Raw genomic sequence first — 27,752 nt, 5'->3', positions numbered from 1 at the left:
AACTTTAAAATACTATTTAATGCATTTTATATCACAAAATATGGAAAAGTGCAAAAACAGAAAGGTAACTGTGTTGTAATCTACATATTAGCCTCTGAAGCGTGTATCAGCTCAGCTTACTAAAAGATGCTTGTTGATTTCAAACTTTAAAAGACCATTTACAGTAATATCACAAAATATGGAGAAGTGCAAAAACAGAAACGTAACTGTGTTGTAATCTACGCATTAGCCTGGGAAGCATTTATCAGGTCATCTTACTAAAAGATGCTGATCGAACAACTAATTTCTGAGACTGTCTGTTCCACTGTCCAACAGGTGCGGTTCTCAGGGCGGTTCACAACATAAAACCACAATATAAAAACTCAAAATACAGAATAAAAATAGAAAACATGAACAACCCAATAACCACCCCCACCCCTGCTCCCCAACACATTTTAAAAGGGCATTGTCAATCAGCCAATTAGTAATGTTGTTTTGTAACGTCAAAAGTATATTGTTGCTGTTTGCTCAGAAGTAAGGCTGCCCTATCTCTCTCTTGTTAGGTGTTTGCACATAAAGAACGCTGATAGCCAGCTGGCGTCCCTGGTGCCAGGAGTGTAGATCACATCTACTGGGCAAAAGCGGATGGATGCTCAGACTATTTCTTTGTCTTCAAAGAAGACCCTCAGACTTCCTGTGTGAGGTTGGTGGAGAAGGCCCAATCACACAGGATTCCTGATTTGGGGGGAGCTTGTAAGCATTGCTGAATGCAGCAAAGTCAGGAGGGGAGGGGTGTTGCATGCAGTCCTCCCTACATATGATGATGATTATGATTATGATTAACTAATAATAATAATAATACAGTCATACCTTGGAAGTCGAACGGAATCGGTTCCAGAAGTCCGTTCGACTTCCAAAACGTCCGGAAACCAAAGCGTGGCTTCCGATTGGCTTCATGGAAGCCCCATTGGACATTTGGCTTACAAAAATAGTTTGCAAACCGGAACACTCACTTCCAGGTTTGCGGCGTTCAGGAGCCAAAACATTCGAGAACTAAGCTGTTAGAAAACCAAGGTACGACTGTAATAATAATAATAATAATAATAAAAAAAAATAGGGCGGCAGTTTGCTCTTGAAAATTTCTATGCCTTGGTGAAGAAGGAGCAAGAAAAAGAAATACTGTAACTAGCAAGACAAAAGCCTTCATTCATATCTAAACAGGCCATCCAAAGCTTTCTTACAATTATGACTTTAATATAGGCCCTGAAGTTCTTCCAAACTGCCTTTAACTGATATTTTAAAGCTGTGTATCTTAACATTTTATGCCGTGCTTTAATATCCTCCCAACGCCACCACAAACACATTGCTTTAACTGCTGCTGTTGTAATATTTGTATATTTGTATATGTTTTATAGATTGTGGTTTTATGGGTTTGCGACACATTGTTGGGTTTTATGTTATTAAATATGCTGTGAGGAAGGCGCCTTGGGAAGGGTAATCTCGGAAAGGCGACCTCTCAAAGCTGAAACGAATGACTGTTCTTAAACAAGGACTTACTTATCGTAGGAATCCATGGCGATGACCCATTTGCATAGGCCTTCTGCGGCCGTGGAAGCATTCCGAATCTTCTCCGGCACAAACTCAGGATTGGTGATATACTGTTTTCTAATGATGCTCATGTACGCTGGAGGGATGTTGTCCTTGTCGTACTCATGAAGTGACTGCAAAAACCTCATGTCCCCCAGGAGTTTCTTAGCAGGACCCCAGAAATCTTCTATCTTTTTCCCTGTACCTGTGGGATCTGGAATTTTATCGGCCTTGATGCCTTTCAAGATGCAAATTGTTTCCATGACAAGCTTCACGCCAGCAGGAGGACTCTTCATAGACTTCACAACAGTGATATCCTTAAAATAAATAATAGTTCTTCCGTCTCTATAGTTCAAGCATTCTACTAGATTTCATCTCAATATATCCACATCAATGTGCTAGCATCAGAAATCTTGCAGCGAATGCACAATCAATTTCACATCTCACATTTCCCCCTCCCCAGCTTTTATTCTCATTCCTTCCTTACCTTACCACCATCTACATGTTGCACAAATGTTCAATTTAGGGAAACTTTTTCAAATATACACCAAAAACCTATCTGAGCCATTTTGTCTGAGGCACAATGGCCATTACAAAACAAGGGAATATCTGCAAGTAGTACCTACAGTCACAAATTGTTCCCCATGGCTTCTTCTGACAGCATCTGGTATCGTTCTATTTGTGTTAGTCTGACAAATCAACAACATACCTTTCCTTCCTTTAAATATCTTTTTTCCCCAAAGCTGATACTGCAGCCATAGTAGCCAACTCCTAGGGGCCGAGATCCCTGTGGGTCAATTATGTGGGGCAGGGCTTACCTCCCCCCCCCAATATTTTATTCAAGTTGGCACCCCTGACTGCATCTTATTATTTTCAAAATACATTACAGTATTGCTTTCTAGAACTCCTAGCTATATGAAAACAAATCTTAAAACACCCTTGTATACATGTTGCATATATTCAGAACGTTGTACCGTATATTCCGGCGTAGAAGACGACTTTTGAACCCAGGAAAAGCTTTTCAAAAGTTTTGGGTCGTCTTATACGTCGGGTATAAGATCTGTGGTTGCCGCATACGGTGGGAGGAGCTCAAAAACGGCCGCGGCCGCATCCCCGCCGTATGCAGCGACCGTGTAAGTGGCTGCCGCTTTCTTTCCATGCAGGAAGAGGGGATGTGCGGGGCTTTCCTCCCTCCTCCCTGTATGGAAAGAAAGCGGCAGCCGCTTACTCTCCCCCCCCCCACTCGCCACAGTGCCTGGAAGAGATACAGAAAATTTTTATTTGGTGTGCGTTGGAAGTTTGGGATATACTCGTTACGGAGAGTATATATATCCCAAACTCTATATTTTGACTGGAAAAGTAGGGGGCCGTCTTATACGCCGGCATATACGGTATATATTCAGAATACACAACCAAGAAGTCAGAGTCTCTCCCTCTCTCTCTCTCTCTCTCTCTCTCTCTCTCTCTCTCTGGGTTGCCACATGTGATCTTTTTCCAGGGCATATCCTCTTTTTCATGGGTATGTAAAATGAGCGTTGTCATAGCGATTCATTGTTAAAAGTAGAAGTTGGCGGCATTTAAGGAGATAACAGAAATCACTGGGTTAAAGCTGACCAAAAGTCCAGAGGTGGCATTATCATCAATTTACGGTGGGGTGGAAGGTTTGCAGGCTAGGAAGCACTTGCTCACAAATTTATTGACAGCTGCACAAATTATTATAGCTAGGAAGTGGAAGAGGCAAGCAGAATACCAAATGGAAGAATACGCAGGAGAAATGATTTAGAGGAGATATGGAGGGCGTTTGTAGAATTTGTACTGTTAAAACGGAAAGGGGTCAAACCATCACAAGAGGTGTTGAAATTTTGGGAGGTTGGGTAGTTACAATGGAATGGTCTCGGGATGGGGTGCACATTTTTATTCTTATTTATTATTATTACTCCATAAAAATAAATTTAAAAAAGAATGTATAAAATGTAAATGTACAAAATAGAAATAAAAGTGATTTTTTTTAAAAAAAAAGTAGTAATTGGCAAATGTGTCCCCCTTTTTGCTCTTCAAAATATGGCAACCCTACGTCTCTCTCTCTCTGTACACAGACCGAGGTAAAGTTTGCTAACCGGAACACTACTTCCGGTTTTGCGGAGTTCGTAAACCGAATTGTTCGTAAACAGGACTGTTCTTAAACCAAGGTATCATTGTATGTGTACACACACACACACACACACACACACACACACACACACACACGGGTTACCAGACATCCCCAGTTCCCCAGTCCCCCAGTCCCCAGATTCACCAATCTGTCTCTGGACAAAATCTGTCCCCGGAATGTCCCTGGATTCTAATTAATGTCCCCTGATTTATGGCCAGAGAGTGGCGGCTGTTAAAGCGTCCGCATCGGCAGCCTTGACAATGTTTGTGTGCACAAGGCAAGCCCCAGGCAGCGAGCAGCACATGCCCAAACTCCACTTGCTCCCTGCCCCCTCCGGTGCGGACGGCTGGGCTGCATTAGTTGAGCGGTAACATTTACCCCTCTTCCTGCTGCTGCTTCCGCTTCTTTATTGCTGTTTCAGCGGGAACCGATGCCAGGGGCGGCCTTGCCACGAGGGCTGAGGGGAGACACAGAGGGCACTGGCACCCCCTCCTAATTTTGCTTTCCCTTCTCTCTCTCCCCCTCCCCACCCTTAACCAAGGAACCTGGCTCTGGTTGCCATGGAAACGACATATGTTTACAAAAGGATGCTCCCTACTAATAATCCGGATGCTACTGTCTTTTAACCCCTTGGCTGCTGCAAAAAAGTGCCCCAGATTCATTGAAAAAAATCTGGTAACCAATACACACACACGCACACACGCACACCCTTACATATCCTGAAGGCCATACCTGAGCAGTCAAAGTGTCAAGAGCAGCCAGGGCGCTTTCCAGGATTGGCAAGGCTTCGGCTAAATCAGCATCACACTCATCTTTTATCGCTTTGGCAGCCATGGCTTGCTCGTTAGCCACGATCTCGTCAGCTTTCACTATTTTCTCCGTTTTGGCAACTTCCAGGGACTCCTTCTCAATCACGAGCATCATCTCGTCCACCTGCTTGCTGGCCACCCTGAGCTGGGGCTGCAGAGCTTCCAGCTCCACCTGCATCGTGGCCACCTGGGCTGCCGCTGAGTCTAGTTTCTGCAAGCCAACCTCGTATCTTTTCTTCATTTTCATCACCTGCCTGGAAGCAATTCGGGAGACGGTCACACGGGCTACACACATTGCAAGTGTCATCAAGTTAATCCGAAAGCAGCCCCTTTTGCTGAATGCACTTCTCATTCCATTTCCCCTTACAGTAATCAACTACAGTGGTACCTCTGTTTGTGAACTTAATTCATCCCGGAGGTCCGTTCTTAACCTGAAACCGTTCTTAACCTGAGGTGCGCTTTCGCTAATGGGGGCCTCCCGCCGCCGCTGCTGCTGCACAACTTCCGCTCACATCCCGGGGCAAAGTTCGCAACCCAGAACACCTACTTCCCAGTTAGCGGAGTTCGTAACCCGAAGCGTTCGTAAGAAGGACGGTACGTAAGCCAAGGTTCCATTGTATCAATCTTCTTGAGTTTTTAAAGCCTGGCTCAGTTTCACAACCCTATGCCCTTGTTAACTCAAATATATATTTATTTCACATCTTTTAAGATTACATTCCAAGGTAGTCAGCAACCTAAGGTAAAGGTAAAGGGACCCCTGACCATTAGGTCCAGTCGTGACCGACTCTGGGGTTGTGCGCTCATCTCGCATTATTGGCCGAGGGAGCCGGCATATAGCTTCCAGGTCATGTGGCCAGCATGACAAAGCTGCTTCTGGCAAACCAGAGCAGCACATGGAAACGCCGTTTACCTTCCCGCTGTAGCGGTTCCTATTTATCTACTTGCATTTTTACGTCCTTTCAAACTGCTAGGTTGGCAGGAGCTGGGACCAAGCAACGGGAGCTCACCCCGTCACAGGGATTCGAACCGCCGACCTTCTGATAAGCAAGCCCTAGGCTCAGTGGTTTAACCACAGCGCCACCTGGGTCCCATAGCCAGCAACCTACTTTTAGATAAATATTGCTTTACCCTTTTTTTAAACTCACTTTCGCCTGACAAGGCCACAAATCCTGGCCCAATTTGAGGTGCTGGTGTTTACCTATAAAACCATTCCTAGCCTAGGATTAAAGTAATTCAGAGACAGACTCTCCCTGTTTTAACCTCTGTGTTGCCTACATTTTAGAAGCTTGGGCCCTGGGCTCTGTGTATTGTCACTTTTTCAAGTCCTAGAGAACCTCCCTGGTAGTCAGGAAATGTAACCCTTTCAAATGCAGATGGGGCGCAACATGACATCTCAGCTGCTCATTTTGGCAGGCTTTGTAAGCTGCTTTGAGCACTGGGAAAGCCAGTGCAAGCTAAATAAATGAATGGGTGGATAAGCGCGCAAATAAATACAAACATCTTACAACAAACTCAATTATATAAAAAAAATTAAAAGGAAAAAAAAGTTTCCAACAGCTCAGAAAAGCAGACACTATCTTGCAAAGAGACAAAAGTTACCAGCTACAATATTTTCATTCGCCTGCTATCAATACAGGACTATGCTCGTCATTTGGGAAGCTTCAACACCTTAAGACAGACATAGGCAAACTCGGCCCTCCAGATGTTTTGAGACTACAATTCCCGTCATCCCTGACCACTGGTCCTGTTAGGTAGGGATGATGGGAATTGTAGTCCAAAACATCTGGATGTCTGCATCTGTTATATGGGGCTGGAAGTGCAGGCAGGGGCTGGGAACAGGGAATGCAAGGCTATTTCTCATATCAAATTTTTATATTAATAATACTTACGCCCTATTCTTTTCCAACAGAGATTTGAATGTGGAAATCAACTCCAGGTATGAAGTAGGTGTTACATAGTTGTGTCTCTGTAGTTCGTTAAAGAATGATTCGGACAAATTAATGGTAGTAGTATGAAATTTTTGACACATATCGATGCAGCCAATTCGGGTTTCCTCTGACATTTCGATATCTTCTAGGGAGCGAGTGGCAACAGCTTGCAATGCATCCGAAGGCCACGACTAAATTTAAGGAAGAGGAGCAAAGAATTTACTTTTATCATGGAAACAAGATATTGCATAAATAATGCTTCCGCTGCAGTGTTTTGTTAGCCCAAAAATGGATCTCTGTTTAATTTTCATATGCTGGTATTATTCTATACTATTCTAATGATTGTTGAACGTTACATTATTTGATTGCTTATTTTAAAGCTATGTTTTATTATCACATTTTTGCATTGCATTAGATTGTTATAAGGTTGTTTTGTATTGCATTCTGTTTCTTCAGCTTGTAAACCGCCTTGAGTATTGTAAGATAGAAAGGCAGTATACAAATTAAAAGTGATGATGATGAATAAAGCTGTGGGTGTATTGGCCACAAGCAAGGAAACCTACAGGCTTAAGGGGTTAAGAATCACACGGTACTATGGAAATAAGAAGGCACCATCTTCCATTTGTCACATGCAGCACTGTTTCAATTCTGCTGCAGTTCATCTTCCACTAAAAACTATTCTCAGTGGAAGGGTTACATTAAGCAACATATTTGAATGTTGAATGTGTAAATGTATGTCTAGACAAATTGGATAAAACAGAAACCATTAGATTTACTGCTGGGTAAATGTTTAATGGTTGTTGTATTTGTTTCAAAACAATTAAAAATGGTTTGTTTGTTTTTAATTGCACTATTCTTCCCACTGTCTGTTATAGCTAAATTCCATGACCTACAAAATCCACATTATTAATTCCACAATGTACAAAATGTTTGTTAATTGCATTGTCAATACACTCTTCCACCAAATTCATTTTGTTTTTTTTTGTTTTTTTGTTTTTCGACAAATTAATAATAATAAATAAATAAACATTAAAAAAAGTTCACCCCACACCCTGAGACCATTCTATTGTAACTATCCAACCTCCCAAAATTTCAATACCTCTTGCGATGGTTTGACCCCTTTCCATTTTAACAGTACAAATTCTACAAATACAAATTCATTTCAGTGTAGAGAGAATGCAATGTAAATGGGTGGTCTATGTGTGTGTTGAGGACAGTTATGTATTGTTTGCAGGCCGAAAGCAACGACAACAGTGAATTCTGATCATAGTTGTTGGAATGATGCCCATTCCATATATGGGGGCGAATAAGCAAACATCCAGATTTCCGTTCCCATTTCTGTTTTCATAGGAAATCTCCAACATTCCTACGTTCAGAATGCATCCAGGGGACTACAGGTTTGCATGTCCCTCCATCTAAAAGTCACTGTGCATAGAAAACTATCACATCAAGCAGAATTCGAGGCTCTAACGTTTTCAAGTTAAATAGAAAGAGATGCTGCTTCTCATTATGTACTGTATATGCGTGCATATTCCAAAAGGCCCCTACCTGAAACCAATCAATAGTGCAGCAGTTAACAAGCGCCGGAAACTTTCTAAGACGATTACGGAATGCATCTCCTATGGGACTCATGGCCAAGACAACATGTAGCTGATCTCGGCAGCGGTCAATGAACATGTTGAAAAGGGCAATGGGGCTCCCGTCCGTCTGCTTCGTTCTGTCACGCTGGCGGTCTATCTGACGCATCTTTTCACAAATTTCCTGCTTCTCGTCTACCGCAAAGAGGTTTGGTACCTCTCCAGCATTCAGCAAGTTGTTGATATCTTCCAAGAACGACTCCCTTTTTATCTGGGTATCAGTGAACAGGAAAACCCCTTGCATCTCTCCTTCGGTAGATCTCCTTAGGATGACTTTGAGGTCCTCATGCCATTCATTGCTCCCATAACTCTTTGATATTTCAACCTGGAAAGGCGTGTAGTCTGACATATATGCAGCCAAACGGGTCAGGGACTGCCGTCCACTTCCTCCAACACCAACCAGAAGCGCGTGGCTACGAGGCTGCTTTAGAATACGGGAAATTCTGCAAACATGTTCTATGGCGAATCGGAATAAGACCAGCTGCATGGGTTTCTTGCTCATTTGGTTGTATTCGTCCAAATGGCCCTCTACAACCACCCTCAAATGGTCCACATCCAAGACCTCTCTATAGTTTGTATCATCTCTTTTAGGATCATGGAAATCGCAGAACATCAGGCTTCGCAAATCATCCTCATTCACCATACCATCAGCATCAAAGTCCAATCTCTCAAAAAGATCGTCAAACTCTTCTTCAAATTGGCTTCTTATTACTCTTTGGATGCATCCGATGAGCCAGGCTCGATCCGCTTTATCTACTAAGCGATCGTAATACACTCGAAGGACCTGCACAACAAATGGCAATACGATTGTTCCAATGGTGGCAATTCCAGTCACAAACATGAAAATGGAATGGGAATTCCCTCAGGTAGAATATGTATATAGAATTAATATTGTAAAGGAGTATAGGCAGAACTTAACACTAGGGCTTAAGCGAATACTATGTTTCAAATGGTGAAAAAAATATTTATTTTTCTATCAACAAAACGTTTACTGGTTGGCAGGACGGGGACAATAATTAACATCTACACATTAAAAGTTCCCCACAAGGGAAATGCAAGTTCGGTTAACTTCAAACCAGTAAAAAAACTATTCATTTATACTTCATACACTTGTGGGTTGTTTTTTTAGCAAAAGCCAGAAATTAATCTTTGTACTGCACCCAAAGGCGGAATAGAGCAATACTGGAATATGGATGCACAAGTTTTGTCAAATACCAAAAAAAAGGTTTATCTACTGATAAAGGGCTCAGGTGGGTAACTATTTAATGTCACCCACTTGAAAATACAATTAGATGCCTCCACCTCTCTGTTGACTTGCTTGAAAGCTAATCCAAACAAAGAAATCTTCCGAAAGCAGCTCAGGCTCAACTCCATTATGCCTTTTGTGTATCTTGTGGTGAGCAATAATGTATGGATTTAACAAAATTTCTAATACTAAGTAACCAAAAGAACAGCCATGTTCTAAATCAGGCTTCCTCAACCTCGACCCTCCAGATGTTTTGAGACTACAATTCCCAACATCCCTGACCACTGGTCCTGCTAGCTAGGGATCATGGGAATTGTAGGCCAAAAACATCTGGAGGGCCAAAGTTGAGGAAGCCTGTTCTAAATCAAATAATTTAACTTCCTCACAAGAAAATATCTTTTCATCATATCAAGACAAAAGCCTTCAGTTATTGACTAATGACAACAAAAAGTTTACCTCATGAACCCAAAGGCGTTTTATTGTCCCTGTAGATTCTGTCGTTTCAGGTCTCGACAGGCAAACACCTTGGATGACCCGAGAAAAATCACGCAAGTTGAACAAATAGTGTGATTTGGTTGGAGTCGGGAGCAGATTCTCCATAGCCTCTTTATATACTGTCATGGTGCCGTTTACAATCTGTGCCGTCAGCTCAACACATTCCGGAGGGAAGCTATAACTGTTGGTTTGAATGTAAAATTCAAGAAATAAAATGACTTGTACAATGCTACCGAGCAAAACATAAACTTTAATGCACTTTCCTGCACTTGCTGAACTCCTTGGGCTGCCAATCAAGGATGGCTATAATAGCCGTAAATATACATTGAAAGATATAAGCGGTAGTGAAGCTGTTTGCCAGTGGGAACCCCCAGGAGCCATTAAGGAAATATTAGGAAGGGAGAGGAAGTCCAGCTCCTGCCACTAATTGTCAGGAGATAAAGGTGGAGGGACACGGATGGCGCTGTGGTCTAAACCACAGAGCCTAGGGTTTGCCGATCGGAAGGTCGGCAGTTCGAATCCCCGCAACGGGGTGAGCTCCCGTTGCTCGGTCCCTGCTCCTGCTTTGAAAGTATGTCAAAGTGCAAGTAGATAAATAGGTACCACTTTGGCGGGAAGGTAAACAGCATTTCCGTGTGCTGCTCTGGTTTCGCCAGAAGCGGCTTAGTCATGTTGGCCACATGACCCAGAAAAACTGTCTGCAGAGCAGACAAACGTTGACTCCCTTGGCCAGTAAAGCGAGATGAGAGCCGTAACCCCAGAGTTGTCCATGACTGGACTTAATGGTCAGGGATCCCTTTACCTTTTAATGGTGGAGGCAAGGGAGCAATTTTTTTCTTTTGCTTTTGAGAGAAGTCAAATAATAAATTAAAGAAATACGTAAACATTGAACATATTTTAAAATGTGTACGAGAATTCAAAATGGTTTCATTGTTCTATGGGCTTTACTTTACTAAAGAAACACTTACTAAAATGAGCAAAAGGCAAAAGTGTTTGATATATTTGAAAAATAAGGTCATACAAAGATGTTCTTAGCAGACCATCAATATCCATATTTACATTGTATGCTTCACTTACCATATATTGAGGTGCCAATCAACTATTCTGGAGAAAATTGTATACATTGATGCATCATCAAACTCATTGATGGTAACTGTATTAAAATGTCGCAAATACCGAGGAGTAATTGGGTTTCGACCTCCACCTGCAAATAGAAAACACAATCATAAGAATAAAAAGGAACTAAAATGAACTCCAAATTCAACAATGGAAATGCTTTTAGTAGCCAATTTGGATCAGCTTCTGCTAACCATTAAAGTAAGTGAAAAAGCAGGTTTTCATCAAAGACAAACTCTATGACCCAGATGCATATTCTCTATAGTGGCAAAATCCATTTTATTTGCAAGTAGGGAGAGCGTCGAGGGACGCGGGTGGCGCTGTGGGTTAAACCACAGAGCCTAGGGCTTGCCGTTCAGAAGGACAACAGTTTGAACCCCCACGACGGGGTGAGCTCCTATTGCTTGGTCCCAGCTCCTGCCAACCTGGCAGTTTGAAAGCACGTCAAAGTACAAGTAGATAAATAGGTACAGCTCTGGCGGAAAGGTAAATGGTGTTTCCGTGCGCTGCTCTGGTTTTGCCAGAAGCGGCTTAGTCATGCTGGCCACATGAGCCAGAAAAACTGTCTGCGGACAAACGCCGGCTCCCTCGGCCAGTAAAGCGAGATGAGTGCCGCAACCCCAGAGTTGTCTGCAACTGGACTTAACTGTCAGGGGTCCCTTTACCTTTAGGGAGAGTGTCAGAAGCCTTCGGTAGACTGGGTGACAATGTTAAAGGCGCAGAAGCCCTCTCCCAGGACCCGCTGCAAGAATAAACAAGCACTACAGATGTCTTCTACCATTTACAATGGCACAGCTGGCAGATAATGTCATGTAATACATCAGATTGGTTGTAAGTAGCAGCTGAGATGGAGCGAGATCCCAAAGAATAATTCTGGATTTGCATCAGTCATATGGAAACAAGGGTGTGGGGTTTGTTTGTAACAGAAAAAGTGAAGTGGGGACAATTTAGAATACTCATTTAGACAACCTTAAAATATCAATGACTTCCCTTCTTTTCTTTCCATGGTTCGTTTTGCATAGCATAAATCCCTGCATATTTTATATAAACTGAATCATTCAGTATTCCATTATTACTTCCATCAAAACTTATTTACACTGTTGAATTTATCTTAATGCTGCCATTTTCAAGTGTACACAATTCCCCCCCCACCAAAAAAAAATTCAATAAACATCTTCCAATTTTCTTTTAATGAATGTTCTTCTTGTTCTCTTATTCTATGTTAGGTCCGCAAGCTACGCATATTCCATTAGTTTAAGTTGCCGTTCTTCTTTAATTGGGACCTCTCTCGCTTTCCATTTTGGGGCTAACAGAACACGGGCTGCAGTAGCACCATACATAAATAACCTTTTTTGACACCTGGGAATTTCCATCTGAATTGAAGTGGGGACCATTCTTGATCTGATGGCAGCAAATCCATGGGTTTAGATTTACTCAAACCCTGTGGTCCAGAATTGCTTCAAGGCAAACCCAGGTGACATTCAATATTTGTCAGAAGGAATGGGAGGAGCTTGACCAGTTCTTTCATTTGGAATGTGTCAAGGGCCTTTTGTCAACGCTACTATAGAAAAGGAAGTCACCCCCTCATTTGTCTGCAAACACACTTGATCAGTGAAGACACTAGCACCCTCTGCGTTCAGAACTGCATTCCTATATAATAAATTGAAAAAGAATGTTCAAAATAACTTTTATTTTTAAAAAACCCGGAAGTTTTTCTTTTGCGAATTATAGGGACATAACTACCTAAATTGTATACAAATTCATTTATGGGTTTGTTTTATCATATGTGGTGGTCTTATAGTAAGGTTAAAGTTTACTGGGAAATGATAAATGAATTGAAAAAGATGTTCAAAATAACTTTTGTAAAAAAGAAAACCCAGAAGCTTTTCTTTTGGGAATTATAGGGACAGAAATACCTAAATTGTATACAAATTTATTTATGTATGCTACTACAGCAGGAAGAATGTTACTCGCCCAAAAATGGAAAGAAGAAGTCCCAGTAAAAGATGAATGGATAAAAAAACCTTATGGAATATGCAGAAATGGCAAAACTTACCATAAGAATAAGAAATCAAGTTAACAAACTTTTTGTAAAAGAATGGAAATGGTTTATTGAATATTTGCAGATAAACTGTAAACAGATAAAAACATTAGGATTATTGTAATAACCTGCAGTTTAATAAGAGTATATATTTACAGTAGATAATTAAACGAGGAAGTTAAATGAATTTGGATACGCAGAAGATATTTAAAAATAAATTTAAGGAACCGCAGAAAGAGGGGGAAGGAAGTCAAAGTTCAAATTTTCAAATGTTAAATTGATTGCCAATCTAACGAAATGTATAAATTTGAAAAGTATAAATAAAAAAAACTATTTTTTTTAAAAAAGGGTTCCAAGAGCACCAAAAGAAAAGCGAGAAAAGCTTTCAAAAGGAATTCAAAAGGTCATACCTGGTGGCCCCATTGCACACATGATCTGAATATCCACCAGTTTAATCACAGAGCAGTCCTTCAGGTCATACCAGTTCCAGTGATCTAACCACTGACGAAGTAACTCTACAGGAGGTTGAGCCCCATAAACTTCTCTTGCTGGCATATTGACATCATCCACAAATACAACCTGTAAATAAAAACTTTTTTTCAACACTTATTCTGTACATTGTGCATATGCCTATGCACACAGAGAGTGAACTTCTTACTATTATTATTATTATTATTATTATTATTATTATTATTATTATTAAAAATGTGCTTCTGAGCTACAGATGGGCTAATCTGTCAATTTCAGATTCTCATATTTACAATTTTGCATTCAGTTCTCCATAGTTCCACACCAGCCTGCAACTTTAAAAAAAGTGCTCGTGAAAATTCAAAAGCATTCTAATGCAAATTTCTATATACACATTTTGCCTAATATGCACATTTTTGCAAAGCAATTCCCCTAATGTAATACGTCTTGTTTATTTTATTTTCACTAACATATGCATTTTATGCACATTCTAACCCAGTGTGTGCATTTGGGCACACATTGCTTGGCTGGAGAACTGCAGTGCAAAACTCAAAGAAGTGTGACTTTTGAATCATGGCTGTGTTTCAGGGCACATATTGTTTTGGGAAGTGTGAATTAGGAACATTCGTCCTTAAATGCAAACTGGAATTTCTCCCCATCCCTATTCACAGCATATCCTGGGTGAGGTTTCTTACCACTAAGTAAGTAATCCCAACCAACCCTCTCCTCTCTTTCTCATCTCTAAGAAAAGAGGGCAGAGGCTTCAGATCAAATAGATTTCTACCTGCCAGTTCTGTCTGTATGATCAAGAAAGAGCTGAATTTCAAGTCTGATCCCCACCCCTTTCCTCCAACTTTGAAAAACGATATCTTGGGTTGTGCCATTTTCATTCTCATTGTACAGTGGTACCTCGACTTACGAACGACTCGACAAACGAATTTTTCAACTTACGAATGGGGGTAATGGCCGCGCGCTTACAAATGTCTCGACATCTGGGGGGAAACCACAGCGGTTTTAGATAGGGATTTTTCGACTTACGAATTTTTAGATAGGGTTTTTCCATTTCCAATGCATTCCTATGGGAAATCGCGTTTCCAATGGCGTTTTTCGACTTACGAAGGTACCTTCGGAACGGATTAAATTCGTAAGTCGAGGCACCACTGTACTTTGTTAAGCAACATTACTGTCAAGGCAGATGTCTGGGAGCTGTTCTCAGCTTGCAAGACATACTCATGGGGTTGGGGGGTACGAGTTTGAGTTCCCAGCACTGTTGTTTCTTTGCCTGCTAATGGAGGTAAGTTTACTAAGTTTAAACTGCTAATTGACACTGCTTAGGGATGTTTTTAGTGTTTGATGTTTTGTCGTGTTTTTAATATTCTATTGGAAGCCACCCAGAGTGGTTGGGGAAACCCAGCCAGATGGGCAGGAAATAAATTGTTGTTGTTGTTGTTGTTGTTGTTGTTGTTGTTGTTGTTGTTGTTGTTATTTCAAGGTCCTTGGCCAGCAGATGCTGCCAGTCAACCCCACTTTTGTTTCATGGGTCTTTCCCCAGTTAATTGGGCATAATAGGATTGCAGCTTTAAACTCTAAACCAGGCATCCCCAAACTTCGGCCCTCCAGATGTTTCGGCCTACAATTCCCATGATCCCTAGCTAACAGGACCAGTGGTCGGTGAAGATGGGAACTGTAGGCCAAAACATCTGGAGGGCCGAAGTTTGGGGGTGCCTGCCCTATATACAACCACGGGGGGGGGGGGCAGATTAAATTGACCGGTGGGCCGGATTAGGCCCCCAAAACGGACTTTGGACATGCCTGCTGCATACAAACACTTCTGCCCTCCCTGACTGATACATTATGTGCTCAGTTTTGTACTTGGGTACCTGTAGCTAGGTGCAAAAAAATATGACATGAGAGTTGTGACAAGTCTGTAGTCTTGTTTTGCTTTTTTAAAAAAGTTACCATCCTCTTTCCAAGAGGGGGGCCAAAGACGCCTTTTCTCCTTTTATCCAGCTTTGACATAATGATGTTCTGAGTCTGAGCTGCTGTAGTCTGCGCTGAGAAGTTTATGAGCAATGGTTTGTAGATATCCTTATGTAAGCGGTTTAAGAGAAAATCCTATAAAAATAGTTGAAACGGAGGGAGGGAGAGAGAATGGGTCACATGAGCATATGCATCTGACAGCTTATATAGCCTACTAGCAAAAAGGCACAACGCCCCCCCGCCTTGTATTTATTGCAAGTCGTCTAAATGCAGAAAGCTTTTCCACATCAAGCTCGTGAGCCATTCTGCTTATAAAATGATGAGGCAATAATGAATCCACGGCCGTTAACATTCACAGCGCCTTAATGAGGTTCCTGCAGAAATAAACCAGGGTGATTCAAAATTTTAGGACCCATGGTTTTAAAGAATACGAGGTGATACATCACTGATGCTCCCCATACCGAAATGAATGGGGAAGTTAAACTACCAACTGCCTGAGCAAACCAAGGCCCATTCTATCCCCAGCAAACTTCTCAAGATAAAAAAGGTAAAGGGACCCCTGACCATTAGGTCCAGTCGTGACCGACTCTGGGGTTGCGGTGCTCATCTCGCATTATTGGCCGAGGGAGCCAGCGTACAGCTTCCAGGTCATGTGGACAAAGCCGCTTCTGACGAACCAAAGCAGCACACGGAAATGCTGTTTACCTTCCCGCTGTAGCGGTACCTATTTATCTACTTGCACTTTGATGTGCTTTCGAACTGCTAGGTTGGCAGGAGCTGGGACCAAACAACGGGAGCTCACCCCGTCACAGGGATTCGAACCACCGACCTTCTGATCAGCAAGCCCTAGGCTCTGTGGTTTAACCCACAGCGCCATAACACAGCATTTTGCCTGTACCATAAATTCCACTTTTTAAAATGTTGTTATGCCATTTCAAGAGCACCGGAGAAGATTTTCTGTTTCTCAAAAAAGAAGTACAATCCTAGGTGTACAAACCAAACCATCACTGAAGGAAGTCTTTGAGACCTCAGGGGTAGAGTGGCAAGTTATGCATCGCCAGAAAAGAGAATGTCTCATGGCAGAAGACAAGGATAAACTACATTATCTACATAAACTTTAAGTGATGCTGGTACATCATGAACACATCTGCTATGATACGGTTCTTCTGGTCTTAAAACTAAACTTTATAAAGATCCACATTTGCAGAGAGATCCACAAGCACTTGGCTCACCATGCTATATCATATAGTAGGGACGCAGGTGGTGCTGTGATCTAAACCACTGAGCCTCTTGGGCTTGCCGATTGGGAGGCTGGCAGTTCGAATCCCCGCAACGGGGTGAGCTCCTGTTGCTTTGTCCCAGCTCCTGCCAACCTAGCAGTCTGAAAGCACGCCAGCACAAGTAGATAAATAGGCACCACTGCGGCGGGAAGGTAAATGGTGTTTCCGTGCGCTCTGGCACTCGTCACGGTGTCCAGTTGCACCAGAAGCGATTTAGTCATGTTGGCCACATGACCCAGAAAACTGTCTGCGGACAAATGCCAGCTCCCTTGGCCTGAAAGTGGAGATGGGTGCCACACCCCATAGTCGAATTCGACTGGACTTAACCATCCAAGGCTCCTTTACCTTATATGATATAACATCCACCAGGAGGATAAAACCTCACACCAGGATGATAAAATGCTCACACACAGTGATTCTCAATGTTGCTGCTGGATCCAGCCTTGGCTTTATACCTGCCAGTGCATGTACACACAGGTGGCTAAGTCATGCTTCAAGCCCTTCGGCCAAGCTTGGACTGTTTCTAACTACCCAGTGCAGCTGGTGTCTTAACACTGAACAGAATCCAGACATAAGAGGTGGGCTTCTCACGACCTGGCTTAAGCATTTAGTACACTTTCACCCATTTTTCTAAATTACACACACACACACACACACACACACACAGAGAGAGAGAGAGAGAGAGAGAGAGAGAGAGAGACCATTCTCCAGCTAAACACATCAGCATTGCTTTGGTGCCTTCTCTTAAGTTTGGGTCCCACGTTACTAATATTTTATCAGTGCAATAAATCAAAGTCACATTAAAGAGTAATTAAATAAAAGCCAATTACAGCCCTTTATTGCAAAAATAATTTTCCAGTTTAGTTACTCCGTGTTAACCAGAATAAATTTCTAAGTATCAGAATCAGCAAAATGACTGTAGGAGGCCACTTGCTACTTTTCGCCGAAGAGCAAATCTAATTATGCATAACATTAATGCAAGAATTAATTGCATTAATAAAAATTCATTTACAGGGAAGGCAGGCACACAAAGAGAAATAACTTACAGGAAGACAAACACTGAGGCTTTTTTATAGGCTTTTTGACTGAGATTATATCAATTGTTTTTCTAAATTGAACAAACAGGAGGTCATAATTTTGGTCACTTATGTGGGTAATGGAGTGGAACTCAAAGTGGCTTCATAGAATGCCAAAACAACCATTTAACAGATGTGCTAATATTTATATTTCTCAAGATAACTCTTTTGACATTCGGCCAAAGGAATTTTGATCCAAAGTAAGAAGCAAACTGAACATGCATTTTGATAGCTCAAAGTTAAACCTAAGGTTATTCCCACTCTTCACAACAACCCAAGTCTCCTTTCCCTTGCAGCTTCTTATCACCATCATTCTTTGTCCACCAGACTCCTCCTTAAGGCACATCTTTTCACCCCATTTTTTTCTTCATTTATTTCCTCATCTTTCCTCCCTAATCTGTCTTGCCTCTGATTAGACTGCAAGTCTTTGGGCCATTTTATTCTTCATAGGGACACAGGTATCAGGGAGGTGGCTCAACCAAGCACAGGGAAAGAGTCAGACTCAGAAATTGAGACAAGTGAGAGAGAGGCCGACTCTGCAGACGAAAGCTGGCTGACAGAGCCAGGAAGGGGGAGCTTGACTCCCCTTCACGCAGAAATCACAGACACGGGTGGCTCTAAAGAAGGGGGAGAGTCAGGAGGCAGTCAGAGGGTTGCTAGACAACCAGCAGAGAGGCAGCGGATGGAGAGCATGTCTAGTGGAAGTGGGGAGGGGGGAGTCTAACCCTCTCAACCCCTGTTCTCGGAGACTGGACAAGGTCAGAGTGCAACGGAATGGGCAAGAGGGGAAAGGCAGTAATCTGGCGTTCTTCCTGCTGTGAGATGAGTGGAGATTCAGACTGACCAACTCCTTCAATGAGAGCAGGCTAGAAGCCGCACTCTGGATGTGTTTTGTAAATAAAAGTATCATAAAACTGCCAGAGAGTCATTAATTATTATTGAGGCTTGCTTGTCTGCCTGAGATCATTACCACAGGAAGCTGCTATGCACAGAGTCAGACCATTGAGGCATCTTTCTCAGTATTGTTTACATTGACCAGTTCTCCATGGATTTCAGGCACCGTCCTCTCCCAGTCCTACTTGGAGATGCCAGGGAATGCCCCTGGGATCTGCTGTGGGCAAAGCAGATCCTCTATGACTGGCTCCCCTTCATTTTTGTGCACCCATAATTTTTGAGCTCCAAGTAAAGGAATAAACATCAAAGCTGAGGAATGGAAGTTAGGATGCCTGCTCAAAACGTCTTGTGCAGCTACCACTGGCATTGTCTCCTTACTCTGCTAAGATTAGAGGGAGTGAGAGAAAACCACGCCCAATCTTGAGAACGAGGATAAAGTTTGAGGGTAAGAAGCACAGGGTCCAGTTTTCCAAGAGCAGGCCATTTCATTAATTCCCAAACAGTGGGGATTCTCCTTGCAGAGACAAAAAGTGCAACGTACATTTCAAGGCATACTTACTATGATATATACGCTCTTGCCAGTTCCTGTTGGCCCGACAAATATGAACGGCTTTTGATGTGTTGTCAGCATTTCCATTAATGAAAAGTATCGGATGGTGTCCAGAGTGGGGACAATTATTTCGTTGAACAGCATGTCTTTCGGTATAGGTGGAGCCGTCTCGAGTGCCTCCACCCAAGGCTCCCACCTTCCTGCGCCCTGTTTCAAAACATAACACAATCAGAAAGAACAGGGGGAAGATCTCATGGACACATTTCACCCTGCGCTAGTGAGATCGTGCCACATCCCTTGCTGTATCAGGAACTGCTTTGTGCTCCAATGTTATATTTTGTTTTGTTTTTATTTATGTAATGCACATTTGGAAAATCAATAAAGTTTATTTTATAAACATAAAAAAATCTTTAAAAATAAAAAAGGAACTGCTTTGTGCTCAACTGTGTGCTTCTGCATCTCTGAATCAATAACTCAGGACCACACATAGTCAGGGCTGATCACCCATCAGCGACGTGGGGAGCCACACCTGAATTTCCTTGAGTGGCTGGAGTGGGAAGAGAAAGATTCAGGCCCTCTTCCCTCCCAAACAGGTAGCTAGATTAAGTGGAAGTATCTACATCTCGAGATCAATTTATCACGGAAAGCTAAACCAGGCCCATCATTAAAGGTCCATACAGTGTTCTGAATATAAATATGAAACTGGGCATTTACTCTGCTTTTTGTCATATTGGGGTGGACTGAAAAATGGCAGCCATCATTAACTACTTTCTGAAAGGAGTGTTCTGTAATTCAATCAAGAATACTGATCTAATGTAGAGGTGATACTGGAAATGAATTTACCAATTAAACTCCAGGAAAAACCTCTATTGAAAACAAACACACTCACATCTTTGACAAAGCGGTACTCATAAATTGTTCCATCTTCTGGGTAGGGGACAGTCAGTATTTTTGCGCGCATGTGCTCAAGACCACTCAGCAATTTATATTTCTCTCTCGTTGCGTCGCTCATTGGCCCTTCAAGCAATTCACGAACTATCTTGTCAAATTTCAGCCGGTCGCTCTCCTTACAGCTGGCTCCGACAGACCAGGTAAGAGAAAACACAAAAATGCTCTAGTGCAAAAGGAAAAGGAGAAGGTGTATTAATTAATTAACCATTAAACCCTATGCATGTTTACTCAGACGTAAGGGCCACTGTGTCCAATGGGGCCTACTCCATGGCTCCAATGGGGCTTATTACTATATGCAAGGGGGCAAAGAATCACAGCCTAAAATGATAATCCTTATACTAAAGTGCAGGATTGAAAATGGCCTCACCCAGTATACCTGAAGGAGCATCACCACCCCCATCGTTCAGACACTGAGATCCTCCTCCAAAGGTCTTCTATTGATTCCCTCACTGCGGGAAGTGAAGTTACAGGGAACCAGGCAGAGGGCCTTCTCAGTAGTGGCGCCTTCCCTGTGGAACGCCCTTCCCTTCAGATGTCAAGGAGATAAAGAACTACATAACGTTTAGAAGGCATCTGAAGGCAGCCCTGGATCTGGAAGTTTTTAGAAGTTTGATATTTTATTATGTTTTATACATGCTGGGGAAATCCAGCCAGATGGGTGGGGTATAAAAATTGGAGATGTTGTTGTTGTTGTTATAAAACTGATACTACACTACACTTTGTGGATTACTCTGTCTGGAGGAATTAAAGCTCACAGCAATAAGAGCATCTCTACACACTATGATTGATGCAGGAAGCAAGCGTGAAAGGTGAGAAATCAAGAACATGTGACCTGGATTGGGCCAGAGTTCCCAGACACATTCAGTATCATGGAGAAGGCAAAGGGTAATATAATAATAATAATAATAATAATAATAATAATTTTATTTATTTATTTATTTATATTATTATTATTATTGCTATTATTATTATTATTATTATTATTATTATTATTATTATACCCTGCCCACCCAGCCACTCCGGCCGGCTTCCAACAAAATATTAAAAATACAATAAAACATCAGACATTAAAAACTTCTCTAAACAGGGCTGCCTTCAAATGTCTTCTAAAAGTCAGATAGTTGTTTATTTCCTAGGAGGAAAAGCCCAATGGTGTATGACTCCCGCCGATGGACACAGGTAGGTAAATGTATGACAGATGCAACTTCATGCATGTATGACATCCATAGTTTATAAGTTGGCTAAGGAAAACATCGCTGCCTCCTGCAGCAAGCATACTGTATGGAAATGCCTTAAATGCCATTGGATCCACCCAGGAGCTGATAGCTCAAATCATTCCATTATTTAAGCTGCCAGACAAGGGTTTGTTTTATCATATGTGGTGGTCTTATAGTAAGGTTAAAGTTTACTGGGAAATGATATACAATGAATTGAAAAAGATGTTCAAAATAACTTTTGTAAAAAAGAAAACCAGAAGCTTTTCCTTTGGAAATTATAGGGACAGAAATACCTAAATTATATACAAATTTATTTATGTATGCTACTACAGCAGCAAGAATGCTACTTGCCCAAAAGTGGGAAGAAGCAGAAGTCCCAGCAAAGGAAGAATGGATACAAAAACTTACGGAATATGCAGAAATGGCAAAGCTAACAGCTGCGAGCAGAGGGTCGCGTCCCTCCCAGCCTCCCTTCCTCCCCGGCTCACCGTAAGCGGCTCCTGCTTTGCTTTACAGTGAGCCAGGGAGGGAGGGGGGCGGACGGGAGCCATGGCTCCCAAGAGGGCACAGCTTTGCCAGTGCCCCAGCAAAATGGCATGGGGGGATGACCAAAAAAATTATGCACCGGGTACCACCTGGGCTTGCTAGGCCTCTGCTGCAATGCCCCCCTAAGTGATCTAAGTATGTAAATGGAAGAGACCAATCCATCAATTGTAATGCATCAAACTCTAATTTGATAAAGATCCATGGAGGTTAACTCAAACCAAATCTCTGATTCAATGCATTAACAAGATCCTGCCCACCTCAAGCCAAGAAAACAATTCACGGTCCGTAACGGTCTTAAGTTTCGCTTCATTATGAAACTCATCCATGAGGCAGTCCATTAGATTCATCAACGATCGAACCAAGTTGGTATCTGACGTAGGAGACAGTTCCTAGGAGGACCAAAGGCATGTTCTCCATAGTACATGAACTTAATTTAAAATGAACCAGTTCCATCAGCCTTACCATCAAAAATTAAACAACGCCTAACTCTAAGCACTATGGGCACAAGAGATCAAAAAACAAAGCACTTCGTTATCCTTAAGACAAAATAAAAAAAATAACCTCAAAGCAAAAATAAAATAAAGAAATGCAAGCAATTTGTTATCCTCAGTCCCATTTCTTTAGATTTTTCTCTTTTGGCATAGAAATAGGATTGATAATAATAATAACTGCAATGGCAGCAACTGAATTGATTGAACTAAAGACAAATCTAATTCCACTGAAATGTTGGTTGTGAATGCCGACATAAGAATATGGACTGCAACTTTATACATATCTACTCAGAAGTAAGAACAATTGATTAAGATGGGACTGAAGCTGAAAACTTTCCCCAGAATGCACACTTTTATTGTAAAGTGCAGACTTCTGCATGTAGCCTTTAAACAAAATACTTACTTTTTGTGCACTGTATCATGAAATCCGATACAATCTACAATCTGACTGGGAATTGCGTTCCAATCTACAAAGGAAGTTCAGGAACACGGGATCGAGGGCTTCCCTTCCTCTTATTCTGCTGCTTTCCCCCCAGGGAAAACTGCTCTTTAATGGTCAAACAGAGCAAAGGGCAATTCAGTTTTTCTCCAGATTGACGGTTGCTCCGATTTAGCACCAAAGAGCAGGATTTTCCTGGGAAAAGACAGTGGCAAGGGGAAAACCACAGGACGAGCCCTGTCTCGGCCCGCTGCAAAGAATGCCCCAAACCATTTCCTCCCTCCCTTGGTTCCTCACCTAAACATCCACATTTTGTTGGGGGGGGGGAGCTCTTGTGACCACGATTAAAGCATTCATGCTTCTGTACTGACACACTTCAGAAAGGCAATTTCCATTTCATTAATTCCGTGCTTAGCTCACCTTTGTACACTTTCTAATAAACTCAACAGAAAGCGGGACTATCCTGTCAAACAAGCCTGTTATAAACTCTTTATGTAGAGGTGTGACAGTGGGAGGCATCAGATGTAGCCAGGATAGCATCACGGGTCTCCAACCTAGCATCTGTGGCTCCATGTAGACCATGCCGCATCTAGAAACCTGCAAAAGGAGGATACCTTTACATATCTTAAGGCTATAGATTAGATAACCTAACCTAACGGAATGCTTACATCTTCATTAAACTTGTGAAAACTGGATGGCTCGGATAGTTTAGATCTGACAGAACAAAATGATTGTTGCCAATTATATAAATCACAAGTTGATGTTTTACACGCCAACAATTTCAGATTTATCCAGCAGCAGTGACGCAAGTTCTAGTTTGTGTTTGTGTGTACATCATAGCTTTCATTTTTTTAAACTTCCTTTTTTAAAGAAAGAGGGAGAGAGAGACAACTCCTGAAAACAAAAATAATTTTCTATTAAAAAAACTGCAATTAAGGCTTCATTCGTTGTTCACTAATCCATTATACAAAATCATGGTTGTAGATACCAACCAAAAAAAAGAAAGTCAAACTACAGTTTATAGGAAAACAAGAACTAGGCATGCCGATTCTGAATACATTCGCTCAGAAACGTCCCATTGATTTCAAGGACATTAGCTTCCATGCAAGAGCATTTAGGAATTGTTATTTTTAAAACAATACACCAAGAAAGTTTGCTATTGGCAGACTAATTGGATGGTGATTGTGCTAGTTATCAAAGACCTGCACAAGCCACCAGTTTGCTACCAGGCCAAGGTCAACATGTTCCTATTGATATATGCAGCCCTTAACAGTTCACTTACCCCAATAGGTTCCTCTTGGATCTGAGAAACTTTTACCTACAGATCCCACACAGTCTTCCTTAGGCATTTGTGAGGAGTTATTATTTTAGCATGGTAGCAGCACCTGTGGTTTGGAGCTCCCTACTTAATGGCATTAGGCAGGCACCTGTGGTATACCGTTTAACACACCTGCTGAAAACCTTTCTGTTTCAGCAGGCTTTTCCAATTACAGTGGTACCTTGGTTCTCAAACGCCTTGGCACTCAAACAACTTGGAACCCAAACACTGCAAACCCAGAAGTAAGTGTTCCGGTTTGCGAATGCTTTTCGGAAGCCGAACATGCTCCGTTTTGAGTGTTACGCTTCTGTTTTGAGTGTTACGCTGAGGTCTTTTGTTTTTGTGACTGTGTGGAACCCAGATCAGCTAGTGATTGGTTGATTGTGTGACTGCAGTACATTGATTATTGCTTTCATTTTATGGATCAATGGTCTCGTTAGATAGTAAAATCCATGTTAAATTGCTGTTTTAGGGGTTGTTTTCAAAAAGTCTGGAATGGATTAATCCATTTTGCATTACTTCCTATGGGAAAGCGCGCCTTGGTTTTGGAACGCTTTCATTTTGGAAAGGACTTCTGGAATGGATTAAGTTGGAGAACCAAGGTACCACTGGACAAGAGTTGGTTACATCTCTTTTTCCATTTGTTATCGCATTTCGTTGTGGTTTATTTATTTTTAACATTTTAGATATAATTGTTATTAAATTGTCCTGTGAAAAGGCAAAGGGGTTTGGGGAAATGATATATAATGAATTGAAAAGTAGGTTTAAACTGATAGTTCCTTTTGGCGGGGGGAATCTGAAGCCTTTTTTTGCTAGGAATAAGGGGGGCATATGTCTTGGAAAAGCTGACAAATTTATTTATCTATGAGACAACAGTAGCTAGAACTTTACATGCACAGAAGTGGAAAGAAGAAGAAATTCTAGCGAAGGAGGAATGGTCTATGAAACTGATGGAATGTGCTGAAATGGCAAAATCAACTGCCAAACTAATAGGACATAATGACAAAGTGTTTAAGGAGGAATGGAGACAACTAATGGATTATCTCTCAATTTATCACCAATATATGAAGTCTCAGGCAGGATTTGAAATATAAGCAGTGGGTTTCTGAAAGATCTAATGATAACAGGGTTTAGATTTTTTTTAAAAGTGTTATAAAACTGCTAATAAAAAGGTGTAAAGAACAAACATCAGGAAAGGAGGGGTGGGAAGTCAAGAATTTTGTGCTGGAAAAAGAAATGCCGACAAATGTTTAGGAATATTTTTGGAGATTGAATAAAAACAATATAAAAATAATTGTCCTTAAATGTTTCAGTGTGCTTTTATTTTATTTTTAGTGTTTTACTGTTTTTATTGCAGGTGAATTTGCCAGTGTAGATCAGGAAGTAAAGAAATGAGAAATTTAAAAAAAATTCCACCACTGTGGGCTTGTCACAATCCTAATGTCATCAAAAAGCAACCTTCCGACTGCACCAACTTACAGTAGCAGGAGAAGCAACTTCCAAGTCCATTGGTTCAAAAATAAGACTCATCTGTTGCGACATCTGAATGATCTCACCACTCATCAGACACAGTTTCTTGTTATCATCCAGCACGGTATTCATATTCTCAATCCACACGGCATCCACTGGCCCATCAAAAATAAGCCACTTCCTATCAGGTGTCTGGGAGGAGAGAACAAAGTTTTAGTACAAATAGTGTGAAGTCTTCTTCTGTTTCTCTCACACAGGAGGGAATGTGCTGCAGCAAATGCCAACATCTAAAAACAAAGAACTACTTTATTTAAATACAGGCAGATGTAACCAATAACCAACTAGAATTCAGATAATTTATCGATTAAGATGTCTACAGTCGGTGACAACTTTAACCCTTCCCTACCATATGACCACTGAAGAGGCACAAACTCCACACAGGACCAGGGTCTTTTATGCCTTCAGGGCACAGCTGGGCCCCTTCTTTTATTCCAGACATTGTTTACATAGAATTGAAAAGGACCCAAGGGTCATCTAGTCCAACCCCCCGCAATGAAGGAATTTCAGCTAAAGCATCCATGACAGATGGCCATCTAGCCCATGCTTTAAAACTATGTATATGCTGAAATATTTTAATCTTGTCGAATACTTACAGCTGAAGAAGCAAAGGCCCTAAAGCTCACAGCCAGAATGCCATCTGACCACTCATGGGAGACGGGATCAAATTGTCCGTACAGTTGCCCCATAGTTATAGCTTTGGGGTTGATAACAGTGATCTGAACTTTGTTTTCCTCCATCAGCCCCTGAGTACACATAGGGAATTGCATTGGATGAATCAGTGGTGCATTTAATTCATCGATACACATACACACCTATCTTATCCATGCCTATATTTATATCTACTGTATGTAGATCTACATGTTATCTTTCGATATATCAGGTAGACACACCTGTACACACACACACATAGTTGCCCTATACGGATGGATGGTTTGGCCATTCATGGCAACATAGGAAATGGAGGGGATTATGATCCTGTCTTCAACATGCATGTCATGTTCCTCTTGGCCAGAAGACAGTACTTCATGTTCCTCTTGGCCAGAAGACAGTAAGAAGCAGGGCCGGCTCTACATAGCCCCCCGGTGGCGCAGTGCACCATGGCAGGGGGCTGGTAAGCTGGGCGCCGGCCTGGCAAGGAGGACGCCGCACGGCAAAGCCGTGCTGAAACCAATTGCGCCCTGCGGGGGCAGGGCAAGCAGAGCGATCTCCGCCCCTCAGCACCAGGGTGCGCGATCTGCTCAAGACGGCCCTGTCAAGAAGTGTCAAGTCCTGCTGCAGTGCCATCTCCTTCACAGTCTCCCTTTTCTCCTGCCAGAAATGGGAGCAGTGGGAGGAGGACTTGGCGGGAGGGGAGAAAATAGCAGGTGCTCAAGGTATAGGCCTTCTCGCATGTATTGAGTGAGATGTGCTTGCTGTTATGGGCATCTTTTTTTCAATTACTTGCCACTTCCTATCATTCTAGCTGCTTAGGCGAATGCCATTAGCAGCAGAGTATGGGCAGACAAGCCAAATTTTCTGAAGGAAATGAAAGATCAGGCCAGATGAGATAAGAAGTTGACAAGGTGACACAATATGTCACTTTGCTGTTTTTAGGACACAATGCCTTCTGGAAGCATTTGTTTACTTTTTCACACAGGTCTCCCAAAGCAGCTGCCAAAACCCGATATGCAGATGTCTTTCCACCAAAGGGCTCGCCAACGATCATGAAACCATGCCGCACGATCATCATTTCAAAGATCTGCAAGATTTTCTCGGAAAAGAACGGCGTCATCTGTAAATTCATTTCTTCGCAGTTTATCTTGATGGCTTCCAGGATGTCATTGTAATCTGGTTTTGGCAGCTTCACACCAGGAAACAAATCTGAAGTGATGCCCTGTCGAAATTGAATTATACAAGGTATTTTAACCATGACTATAGCAAGCAGTCTCTGGATCTTCTGTGAATTATCCCGTCCCCCAAAAAGGCCTTTTAAACTAGCAATGCAATCACATTTCTATAAAACATAGTGTCTATAAAACGGCG

General features: G+C 41.9%; 1 protein-coding gene across 2 annotated transcripts in view; it reads right to left on the bottom strand.

Annotated features, from left to right (window-relative positions):
- DNAH7 (dynein axonemal heavy chain 7) overlaps nt 1–27,752 on the bottom strand; it is a 132,167-nt gene that overhangs the window by 46,680 nt on the left and 57,735 nt on the right. For both annotated transcript variants that reach the window (XM_060281450.2, XM_088654000.1), the window contains exons 29-43: nt 27,355–27,603; nt 26,324–26,473; nt 25,680–25,862; nt 23,303–23,479; nt 22,210–22,341; nt 20,128–20,352; nt 19,248–19,445; nt 15,418–15,573; nt 13,401–13,569; nt 10,911–11,037; nt 9,795–10,014; nt 8,004–8,876; nt 6,417–6,646; nt 4,451–4,781; nt 1,537–1,883 (exon numbers count right to left, since the gene is read on the bottom strand). In XM_060281450.2, coding sequence (XP_060137433.2) covers nt 1,537–1,883; nt 4,451–4,781; nt 6,417–6,646; nt 8,004–8,876; nt 9,795–10,014; nt 10,911–11,037; nt 13,401–13,569; nt 15,418–15,573; nt 19,248–19,445; nt 20,128–20,352; nt 22,210–22,341; nt 23,303–23,479; nt 25,680–25,862; nt 26,324–26,473; nt 27,355–27,603 — 3,767 coding nt within the window. The remainder of the gene's footprint in view (nt 1–1,536; nt 1,884–4,450; nt 4,782–6,416; nt 6,647–8,003; nt 8,877–9,794; nt 10,015–10,910; nt 11,038–13,400; nt 13,570–15,417; nt 15,574–19,247; nt 19,446–20,127; nt 20,353–22,209; nt 22,342–23,302; nt 23,480–25,679; nt 25,863–26,323; nt 26,474–27,354; nt 27,604–27,752) is intronic.

This window comes from Zootoca vivipara, chromosome 1 (genome assembly GCF_965207765.1).
Source record: "Zootoca vivipara chromosome 1, rZooViv2.hap1.1, whole genome shotgun sequence".
NCBI lineage: Eukaryota > Metazoa > Chordata > Lepidosauria > Squamata > Lacertidae > Zootoca > Zootoca vivipara.
The sequence above is the reverse complement of the archived record's forward strand: the minus strand, read 5'-3'. Positions and strand labels throughout refer to the sequence as shown.